Genomic DNA, 12,034 nt, shown 5'->3' on the forward strand with positions numbered 1-12,034 from the left:
TTCCTGAGCTGAGCAGTCTTCAGAGTGCACTGACTTTGTGCCAGTGCTTGTACTAGTGTTTTAGTATTTCAACCCCAGCAAAAGAACCTCTGTAATAAGAAATGTAGCTATTAGAGGTTTCTTTTATTCAGACATTATCTGGTTGGCAATTTGGGCTGCTTTAAAGGAATTTTCTTTTTGAGTTGATTTTTTTTTTTCTTCAAATAGAAATGCATTTTCAGGGAAACTTGAAAATGCTATGTTTTGAAATAAAAGTTTATTATTGTATTGAAATATGAAAAGCAAACATAAACATAGGCAGCATAAAAAAGGATATTAAAACTCCATCAAGTATTAATTTTAAAGATAAGGATTTTTTGAGTGGTTTGAAAAGCAGCTATTTACTTAAAAAATTGTATTCTAAATCAACAGAAAACATCCTAAACTGTAATTCATTCACAGGGATTACTGCCTTGCTGGAACATATATGAGAAACTAAACCCCTTTCATTGCATTACATTAAATAGACTGCTTCCATACCAAAACCCTTTGTTGCTTGAAAAGAACAAGGTTAAGTCATGTTTTACAATAAAATCCAGTGCACAAACGGGTCTTGAATGTTTCCCATGCAATATGGAAGAAAGCATGACTATTAAATGCTCTAATTATAATTTTATTTTAGTATATTATTCAAGTATTTCCATACTAACTTAGAAATTTTTTTTTTCTTCCTGAACCCATACACATAAGACTTCTGTAGGGACTGGGGGTGAAAAAAAGCTTTTAATTGGCAAGTTGCATATGTGTATTGGGAGCAGCCGTAGGCTGCTACTACTGCCTCAAGGCTGTGGTAGCGCCTGTTGAAACCCTGCCATCTTCCTGAAGGTAATTCTTGGGTGGTGAGTCCATCTAGCCACAATGCATACTCCTGATGATCCTTGGAGCTTTCTGACTGCATCTGGTCTGATTTTCAGTGGAGTGGACTCTGATATAATAGTGAAAATAGTTGCATGACAGGGGCAAGTTCCCTATATTAACTTGATCCCAGTTTGATACTGTCTTATGAGGAACTGAAAGTCTTTATTAACACTGTACCCTGGTAAGAGTAGTTTTTGAGAAACAAGTCATGCTATTGTAGAAATACAGCAAGCACATAGTATAACATCAGCTCACTCCTTTTGCTGCTGCTGTGCAGTCTTTGTCGTGCGGTGGTACATGGGGCTCATGCATGGTACAGGAGGCAAATCGTTGTTTTGAGCACTAATGACAGTACCTCAGTCCCCTCTGGTCATTTGTTACTCCCACTTACTATGCTTGACTTCGGTTGTTTGCATTTCTGGGCAGGAATGGTCTCCTTCCAGTTATTTAACAGAAGGCTCCTGGCAAGCGGGGTATGGTTACTGATCAGCACTCTGCATGGGACGATAGTCTCAAACAGTAAGAAATATAAGCACCTTCCCTTTTCAGAATGATGTCTATCATGGCTTGGTTAAAAATAACCTTAGATTTTGTTGGATCCTGGAAGGTTTATTAGGTTTTGTTGTATTAATACATTGGAATTCAAATCATTTTTGAGTTGGACCTTAACCAGTCTGCAATCTACCTCACTATAATGAATTTTATTCGCTCGGACTGAAATTGATTATAGGAAACTGAAGTAGTCTTAGTGCCTTCCTAGTAAATGAACTTTTTTCTTCACTGTGCTCTTGACACTACTGCTAAAAAAGCAGTAAAACACAGAAGAAATAAATATGAAACATAAAGTGCACATGGTTGTCTTTTAGAGAAAGCAATTTTTTTACTTCCAGGAAAGGCAGAACCAGCCAACCAACAACAAAACAATAAAAACAAAGTAGCAAACAAAAGTAACCAAGGAAAGTCAGAATATGCTTTTTTTTTTTTTTTTTTTCGGGTGAGTATCAGACTTCATTTTGTGCTAAGTTAGTAAAGAATACAAGTACAGTCTCAGCCCTGGTTCGGGCTTCTCACATTTCTAATGACCTTATGGTATTGCCTTATAATGGATGATGTATGATAATGGTTATGATACATATACATACTAATGAGTACAAAAATGTGCTTTCCAACACCATACCTGGTATCTAGAAGCTATAATGAACTCAAAGTTGCCTTACCCTAGTTTGATTTGAATTGACAGCCTTCTCTTCCTTTCTTTCAGATAGAATACTGAAAAATTAATGAATAAGTGTATAGGATTACAACAGTTAACGTGGTGTGAGAAATTGATCTTCAATTCCTGCATCAGGCAGATAAACTTATTTTAACTTTTGCTGCATTGGTCGTAAAAGATAGACATAAGTTCAATAGTTTCTGGCATCAGCCTTTAGAAAGTCACGTTAATTTTCAGTAAACGGTATTTTATGAGGAATGCTCATATGTAGATGAAAGAACATACCCATGGAGTTTCATGTATTGCTATTATTATTTATGAGAACTTTAAAGACATAAAGTGTTGCAGAGGATTTCTGTTATAGATTATTTTTCTGATGCAAAGTTTGTATTTACTACAGGTAGAATAAAACCTGAACTTTTGATTCAAACTCAGTCACTCTAATTTTGTTCATACAGTATCAGCATAATAAGAGAAAGGAGGTGCAGGAGAGAGCTGTGTGAGGGGATCAGGGAGGAGGTGAAAATGAAAATTGTATTTTAAAATTTGTTTTTTTCTTCCTGTCCTCTGAGATCAGTATCAGTATCTACACAGCTCCCCACTACTGTCAGTAGGGAGAGAGGTTAAGGTTGATCCCCTGCTGGAAAATATAAAAACCTGTTCACCTAGTTGTATTCGTTTGTCTTACTTGCTCTTTGAATGTCATATAAGTGGAATATGGTCAGTTTGCTTTCTGCTATTCTGTGCACAGGATGCTTTGTTAGCTGTACTTAGGGCAGCCTGCTGAGATCAGGGCTGTCGTGTAGAGTGACTGTCCCTCCCTCACATGCCTGATGGGGGAACATCCGTCCTCCACTCTGCTCAGAGCCTCAAAGCACAACACTGTCATAACCCCTGTGATCAACACCTACAGAGACACACTAATATCTTCCCAGGGTATGTGAAAAGCTCACAGTTAGTTAGCAGAGAGGAGCTGTGTCCTCCTCCTCCATCTCACCCCCTTCGTTCGTTTGCTCTCTGTATTCCTCCAGTATTATTCTTCTCCAAAATTGTCAGTAAATCAAACCAGAAAACGAACACCCTATTCTGAACAGCTGGAGAAAGGGGATTTTTTTTCCAATTTTTTCTCTGATTCTCTGTGTGTCTTCACAGGGAGGAACCACTTTAAAAGATTTCTTTATAGTGTTGAGGTGGCTTTATGGTGTTGTGGTGGATCTGTGGCTGATTTTTACCCTGAGGCCTCAAATTATTTTTTATTCTTGTCAAGCTATGTGTCCCAGACCTTCCACTAACAAAAATGCCCATCTCTCTGTACAGGAACTGGTAAGCTGTTCTGACAGCTGTTCTGACTAGGAAGCATCCAGCTCAGGTTGGTGGTCAAAATCTCACAGCAATCAGAAACACCTCCATCTCTCACTTAGAGCTGTCAGAGAAAAAACTGACAGATCATCTTTATATAGTGACTCTCAGAGCCTGATTTTTCATGCCAGGACATGATCTTCATGTTTCTATAGTTTCCACTGGCTTCAGAATGCCTCCAGTATCTAAAATTCTTCTATGGTTCTAGGAGTTGGTCTTCATATCTGAACATCTCTGTAGTGTAGTCTTTTGATATGGCCATTCAAGTCCAATAAATGGATACATAAATCTATCAGTCTTGGTTTTATTTGGTTTAGTCTTTAGTATGAGGGGGAAAAAAAAAGATAATATGTAAGTAGAATACCAGCTGGTAAACCTTTTGGGAACAAAAAATTATTCTCATATAACACTGACTGCACTTTATTTCTTAGCAGCATTGGAAGCTGAATGTTAATCTCTCTGAATAAAAAGCAACTCCGATATAACAGCTCTGCCATCAACACATCTACTCGAAATGCATTTGGACAGTTGTAATCCTCTAAAGAGATTCATAAAGTCAGGAAAAGACAAACCTTTATCTTGCTTTGACTTCTGAATTATGCCTCTAAGGGTGTGGGCTTTTCTTAGCCTACATTTACTGGCAGAATTAGCTAGAAAAGATGCTCAGTGGTTAACACATGCAGACAGAAATTGTCAGCTAGAAAAGATGAGTGTACAGAAATGGCTCATTTCCTTCAAATGAACGGCATTCCCATTTTCCAGTGTCCAAGGTGAGCAGTGTGCCAGCAATGCACAGGGGATGAGAATGAGAGCAGGAGGAGGAAGCCAACTTCTGCATGAAATGAAAACCAGTAGTGGCTGCCTCTCAGAGGCTTTGCTGGGAGTCAGCGGTTCGCTGCTTGCAACTCCCCTATGCCTCCCGGGATCTGCCACCCCACATCTCCAGGACAAGGAAAGGGAAGGCTGCCACTTCTGCTGAGCTGAGATTTCGGTGTGAGAGGTAAGCCAGGAGTCCCATATGTGAGATAACAAGGTACTGCTGATCAGCTGATGGATGTCAGCCGGCAGCCAGCGCCGGAGCTAACTCAGTGGGAACAGCATATCAAACTGAGTTCCTGCAAGCGCTCTGAGAGGAACAGTATTTTCCTCAAAGTTATGCTATGCTTGTCTGAAAAAAAGGCAAAGGAATGGTAAACAGAGAGATTACCTTCTCCAAGCTCTCTTCAAATGTATTTCATTTTCACAACTGGAAAGCACAGTTGAAGGTTATGTTTCTCAGTGGTAGTCTTCTGCTGAGGAGCTCTGGAACATCTAATGTCTCCTTAATCTACAAGGCACGCTGCAGGGAGGAAATTGGTTACCTGCTGTTTTGGCAGCCAACTTCTGACTTACACTTCACAATTGCTTTTCTCTCCTGGAGAAGTTTGTTTGAACTATGGGGAAGTAGATTGGCCCTGGAAGGGAGGCAGCGAAGTGCAAGACAGTCGTGGCAACAGAATGCCTCCCCACTGCCTCCTTTGGCTTCAAGGGGATGTTGCTGGTTCCCAGGCTCATGAGGAGTGCTGCCCTCAGGAGGCAGAGAGAAGATGAAAGGCACGCACCGGAGTTCTGTCCCATCATTGGCCATTTCTTGTTGCTCTCCAGCTGGCCAAACACAGGAGTTGCAGCTGATCGGTTCTCTCACTGTTCATCCTGGTATACCTCCCTCCCTCACCTTCTGCAGTTGTTGCCTACACTTTTTCCCCTAAGGTATTTTTTAAAAGAAGAAAAAACTCATATGCTTTGAGTCTGAGCATCTCTTTCTGAGAAAAGTTTCTTTGCTTAAATTTTTAACTGAACAGGTTTCCTTATAATGGCATTTGATTTCTAATTGCTAAGTCTTTAGCTGGTGTGAGTAGTTGGTTTGAGAGAGGATCTCTCCTCTTCCCATGACCTTTTTTAAGTGCTTCTTTGTAACCAGTTTCACTTGTTACTAGAGAACTGGCTATTTACTTAGGTCTCAATACAAAAGCGCAAAAAGGTACTGTGACCTGTGAATCCACATCTGGCTGAAATGGGGCTTTGGAAGATCATTAGCAATAGCAGGTTTATAGCCAGGGTGGAAACTTGTAACAGAATTCTTGTTTTCAGTTGGTAAACAGGGTGATAAATTAAAATAGTATGATGAGAGGATAAGCTAAAGACTTGGTTAAAGAAAAAATAGAAGACAAGTTAAAACCTCAAAACTATTTAAAAATTCAAACTCAAGGCTCTTCCTTAAAACACAATAACTGGAGAGAGACATACTGGAATAATCACAGATTGTGTCCCTTGTCTGTCAAGTGACAAACTGATATTAATATTATCATAAGACTGAATGATTTAGGGAGAGAGATTCTGAAAATGCTTATGGGTTTTAGCTTCAGAAGCCCTCCAGAAAGGTTTGGAAATCATCACTGTTCCTAAACTCCTTTAGCACCTTTTAAAACTTTCCCAATTTTTAAGCATTCTCTCTGTTATTAGACCCGGTCTACTTTAGTGCTGCAAACTGATTTATATGTCTAGAGTGCTCTTCTGCCTAGGATCCATCTTGCGTATATATTTCTCTTTATTTCCTAATTCATGCAAATGCTTTCAGTTTTCAATAAAAATGGTGGGAATATCTGTTGACACTGAACTATTGCATTACTAAAAGAGAGGAAGTGAGGAATGCAGTCACAGGAGCCAGGGGCTTGCTTTGGTCAGAAGCAGGAATAAGGACATGGATGGAAGCTGGGAATGCCTCTCTGCTGAGTGACGTTGCCTAATAAAAAGGTGGCACGTGTTGCATTTCCCAGTACTAGCAGGGAAATGGTATTTTTCGTATTTAATTTGCTTCAGATTCTCTTCAGATAGTGTGACTAATAGGTTTTCTATATTCATGATCCCTTTTAATGTAATGTAATTTAATGTAACCAATCTTTAAGATTGGTTTCTGTTGCTGGTTTGGACATAAACAGTTTATGGAAAGCTGTTTACCGCAGCATGTCTTGTTATTAAGTCTCTTTATTAACATGTGCCATGCAACTCAGATATGCTGATTTAATAGGTAAAAGTATGCTAATTCACACAGCATTGTCATGAGTAAATGTCTGTAAACAAATATCTGCAATGAAAATTATGAATTCATTTTTAAATTAATGCATTCTAAGTAAGAAGAAGCTGTCAACTGAATTAAGGTGAAAATTCACTTCTGAAGTAACTCTGAAATTCAAAACTTGCATCGTAGCTTTTTGCAGTCTAGGAAAACCATTGAAAAGCAGCTCAGTAGAGATGGAAGGAAAGGTAGGAGGGGAAGGGTATTACTGTCTTTGTTGCTGCTAGTATCTAGCTGAAAGGAGATTTTTTACTAGATGAAATAAATTCAGAAATCTAAGTAAAGCATTGTTGGCCTGGAGTATGGTATATTTATGGATATACCTGGTCTCTGTTGTCAATGTGTAGATAAATCAGTGGCTAACACTTATAAAGGCCTAAAATGTTAAGTTCTTTGCAAATACAGTGAAACTTGTTCTAAATATCCTCTTACATGTGAGAAAAATGAGTGACTCTACCAAGGGAGTTTCTTGTACACAATATTTAAGAGCACTTGGGAGCAGTGCTTTAGACTAGCATTCCTAGTTCTTCTACTGTGTGGGAATATCTTCTGTAATTTGTTTTACTGAGGCATTCATGAGGTTGGGAACCACAGCAGTCCAAATGGCTGCTTTAGATATGATGCACAATGAAATTTTAAGGAAGAATCTGGAGTAATGGAGGAGAACTGAACATTATAATAATGGGAAAGCGTACAAAAGAGCTACTCTTATTTATTCATGATGAAGAAAAATTCTGTCAAGCTGTGAATGTTTCGATATATCAGTATCTATATGCAGAAGTTAGCAATTGAAGGGGAAGTGCTGCTGTGGATAATTTAGAAGATTTTCCATTATTCTAGTATCACTGGAAGTAAAAGCGTTAGTACAATAAGTTACCTCAGGATCACCTTATTTCCATTAATGAAATAGAAAATAGAACTGAAATTATTCATCCAATACTGAGTTCTTCAAAATGAGAGCTTTGAGCTTCTATAGAACACATTTAAATAACTTATTTAGAAAAAGGTTTTCATATTTTTTTAAAATAAAACCATCTTTTACTATATATCTATGAAAATGAAGTCTTAAGTAGTCACAATTCGTAACAATCAAACTTCAGTTTTTCTACACAAGCTTCATATCTTGGACAGGTATTTGTTGGTTTTGGTTCTGTACTTTACTTATAGAAGCAGAGGTAATATTTCATTGTAAGTCATACATACATAAAGGCAGCTGAGTACTCTTACTGCTTTAAGTTTTTTCCATTTAAGCCCAGTTTGAAATTCTGTCTATTTTTAAGCTATTGTCAACAAATACTAAGTAGCCCTATTTTTATGGTTCTGTGGTCAGCAGCATACTGACTCACAGAGTAGTCATTGTGCCTGATGCTGATAATAAGTGAACGATGTCCACAGTCATAAATGTTTGCAGACTGTGCTGGTTTCGGTTGGGTAGACTTAATTTTCTTCATAGTGGCTAGTACGGGGCTGTGTTTTGGATTTGTGCTGGAAACAGTGGTGATAATACAGGGATGTTTCTGTTATTGCTGAGCAGTGCTTACAAAGAGCCAAGGCCTTTTCTGCTCCTCACCCCACCCCACCAGTGAGTAGGCTGGGGGTGCCAAGAAGCCGGGAGGGGACACAGCTGGGACAGCTGACCCCAACTGACCAAAGGGCTATTCCACACCATATGATGTCATGCTCAGCATACACAGCTGAGGGAAGGAGGAAGGGGGAACATTTGGGGTGATGGCGTTTGTTTTCCCGAGTAACCGTTACGCGTGATGGAGCCCTGCTTTCCTGGAGACAGCTGAGCACCTGCCTGCCCATGGGAAGGAGTGAATGAATTCCTCATTTTGCTTTGCTTGCGTGCACAGCTTTTGCTTTCCCTATTAAACTGTCTTTATCTCAACCCACAAGTTTTCTCAGTTTTACCCTTCTGATTCTCTGTCCCATCCCACCGTGAGAGAGTGAGTGAGCAGCTGTGTGGGACTTAGTTGCCAGCTGGGTTAAATTATGACACAGGGACAAGACTTTTGTATTATAAATTGGTTTGGATTTGCAGTACATATTCCATTAGGTCAGTGAAGCATTTTTTTTGTTTAGCAAATAATTCTTGTCATTATCAGGAGACCCCTAGAGTCAAGAAAAACAAGGCTCTAGTAGGAGAGAAGGAATTAAATTTTAACACTGCATACCTGATTGTAAACTCTACCGGTAAAAGGTCCTGCTAAGTTCTCCAAGAAAACTGAGGGACAATTCTGCTTCCTATGCTTCCTCTCTCAGCATTCCAGTTCATAATGTAAAAGATGTTTGTTTATATGTGCACTGCCCATCTTACCCAACACAACCAACCATTCATTATTTCTGCCTTAATAGTAGTGTAGTCAAGATGTCCAACTATTTGTCATAGCCCAGGTTTCCTACACTGACGATCATAAGGTATAAGGTGTGAGGGGATTTATCCACCTGAAGCATGTATCTTCTGTACAAAGTTCAAATCTGAACAACTCTATGGCAAGCATGGCAGCTTTATGGACTTCAAGAAGTTGATACCACTCTGTCTCCAAAGTTTTTGTAATTAGTAAAAGGTAAGGCTAGCTGTATGCATAGGAGATACAACTTCTCCACTGATACTGGCACAATCTTTCAAAACATTTCCATGACAAATAAACACTTAGCCTGAAAATCTGTGCTTCATGGTAGACTGAGGCCTGCAGAGACACTGAAAAATCAATTTTCTGAAATTGAAAAGCAAATCCTGATGCCCAAATAAAGAGGATTTTTTGTTTGTTTGTTTGTTTGTTTGTTTCATAATGGGTCCTTAGAGTGTTCCAATATTCCTCAAAAGCAACATAAATTTTCTTGGATACCTGTAACATTCAGCATGTCACGATCAATGACTGATGAATGTTGGTCAAGAGTTTGCTTTTGATTTATCTCCTGAGTTTACTGAGCACTAAGAAGCATAACAGCAATTGAAAGTGTGTCTGCAATGCCCACTGTGATTCAGCAATTAGAAATTCAGCAATTTTTTTTTTGTTCTTTTTCTGGCAACGTCACTTGTTTTGATTTTGTCATCAAATTTGGGTCACACTGATTAAATAATGTCCTCTAAAAAATATTTCCTGACTTAAATTCTTCAAAATGGTTGCTCCATCCCTTACATAATCAAGATCTTGCCAGTCTACTTTCAGTATGGAGACACTTAGAGTTTGTTACCTGTCTGAAGCAACTTCAGCTGCCATCTTGCACATCCAAAGTGTAGTGTCTTTGTAGAGCAATTCTGGAGTCTTTTAGAATAAGGTATTCTCAGAGTTTGGTAGTTAATGAACCACACTTAGGTTCTGACTGTAGCTGAGATGGGAGAAAGCGAGTTAAATCCTTATTCCAGAGAAACATAAAATGGGTGGGAACTGAGGTCTGCTGTCTCTCCAACAGCTCCCAGAGTCATATGAGAGCTGTTTCACTTTTTGTGCCTGACCTACAGTTCTTTAATTGCTGAAAACACTGGAAGCATGAGGAGAAAATCTTGAGTGCCACAAGCCAAAATAGCAAATCATAAAGCAGATATAAAACACTTCTTGCAGGTGGGAGAGGTGGGGTTCAGGTTCTCTCCAACAAGGAAGATCTAACCTAAGACATTAAGTCCACTGAGTGTCCTGTCCTTTGACCAGTTAAGGTGACTCACTGAAATTGCTGCCTTCTCTAGTGCTTTATTTCCTTTGCTTTTTCACATATCATATCTTACTGTAATATATCATTCAGTTAAATGTTTGTTTGCTTGTTTGTTTTTCCTTTCCACAAGTAGTCTAAATAAGTACATTGTGAGAGAAATAAAACTGAAGTTATTCTTAATTTTTTTGAGCTTGGCAACCTTTATGTGCACCACTCTTTCTATTAGCAGGCAATTACACTTTCGGTGATGTAGAAATAAGAGCAATTGGATGGGACAAATAAATAGTTTTGACCTATATATAGCTTCCATCTATTAAAAACTTCACAGAATGAAAACAGGCCTGACAAATTATGAGGAAAACCACTTATGGTATAAGAAGGCTTAGAGTATTTTTCCTTATTTTCTTCATCAAGTCTGAAGTTAATGAAAAGGCTTGATAGGGGTCTGTAATTGCTTCATTTGTTAAAAGCTGTTGTAAATTATTCTGGCTTTGAGAAACAAAATGTCTTGTCAATCTCTTCTTTTGTGTTCCCACTCTTTGCTTCCATTACCCACTTCAAGGCTTTTACTTTCTCTGCTAGGCAAAGTGCCCAGAGCCGAGGGAGTTAAGCAAGGCTGCTTAGTTCTGCTTCTAGGCTAGTGTCAATTGCAGCTCTGGGAATCAGCCATTTCTGCGACTAGTCTCTGTAACGGTTGTGTTCAAAACAGCTTATGTCATCATGTCATCAACTTCGTGTCAGGGAGACATGCTTCAAAACAGGTACCGGGACTGAGCAGCTGGTTTGCAGTGACAAGCAAATAAGCAGAATAATATCTTAACATTCTTTTCTGTTTTATTTTCTGCCTTTCTGTTTTCTGATTTTTTAGTCAAAATATATGTGTATTTTACCTTTGACAAGATTGCATTCTGCTGTGTAAAGTATCACCTGCTAACAACTTATATTTTTGTGGCTCACAGTGGAAACCTTGTTAGGTATCAAAAGAAACATAACATTATGAGAAAAAATGAAATACAGCGTTACTGTTGATGTCTCCATAATACAGAATTTTTCTTAGGGTGTTTTTAAAAATTTCTATGATCTTAAAAGCTTGCAAGTAATATTCTTATCTAGCTTTCTGTTACTTTGGATGTTACGTACTACAACAAGTATATATTTACTGTTTTATTTCTTCATAGATATTTCATTGATCATAACACAGAAGAAGATAGGTATTTCACCATTGATGCTAGTACTGGGACCATTAAGACTGCCAAGATCTTTGACAGAGAGGAGACACCTTGGTACAACATCACAGTGGCTGCTTCTGAGATAGGTAAATAATATATTTGGCATGTAGTATTAAAAAAATAGAATGGAAAATAATGATTTTCAGATTTTCAGAAACACTATCTTGAGATATTGTGTTCTTTTTAACACCGTGGGGTTTTTAGCCAGTTTAGATAAAGGAGAATTCTCTGAGTGTAACCTTCCTAATTCCACAGAACAAATAAACAAAACCCTACATGCCTATGTGATTCTACCCATATATATTTACCCAGTTTACCCAGGAACAGTTCCAAGCATTCAGTGTCCTAAAATCAACAGCTTGTCCCTTTTGCGTTTCATGTTTCATATATCTTAGAATTAACACTATATAGTACTGTCTGAGAAATCATCCTTTGTTCTTATATCTGCTCTTAACCCATTTTAGCAAATTGCATGTTAAATATGACAATTTATATCTGACAGGCGCCTAGCAGTTGTTGATCGTCAGGGTGCACCTCTGGCCTTTTCATAGGCAGTTGCCAGGC

General features: G+C 38.4%; 1 protein-coding gene across 1 annotated transcript in view; it reads left to right on the top strand.

The window, feature by feature from the left end:
• CDH18 (cadherin 18) overlaps positions 1–12,034 on the top strand; it is a 205,976-nt gene that overhangs the window by 153,093 nt on the left and 40,849 nt on the right. The window contains exon 8 of the mRNA XM_075084232.1: positions 11,420–11,556. Coding sequence (XP_074940333.1) covers positions 11,420–11,556 — 137 coding nt within the window. The remainder of the gene's footprint in view (positions 1–11,419; positions 11,557–12,034) is intronic.

The sequence above is a fragment of the Phalacrocorax aristotelis genome, chromosome 2, assembly GCF_949628215.1.
Source record: "Phalacrocorax aristotelis chromosome 2, bGulAri2.1, whole genome shotgun sequence".
NCBI classification, from domain to species: Eukaryota; Metazoa; Chordata; class Aves; order Suliformes; family Phalacrocoracidae; genus Phalacrocorax; species Phalacrocorax aristotelis.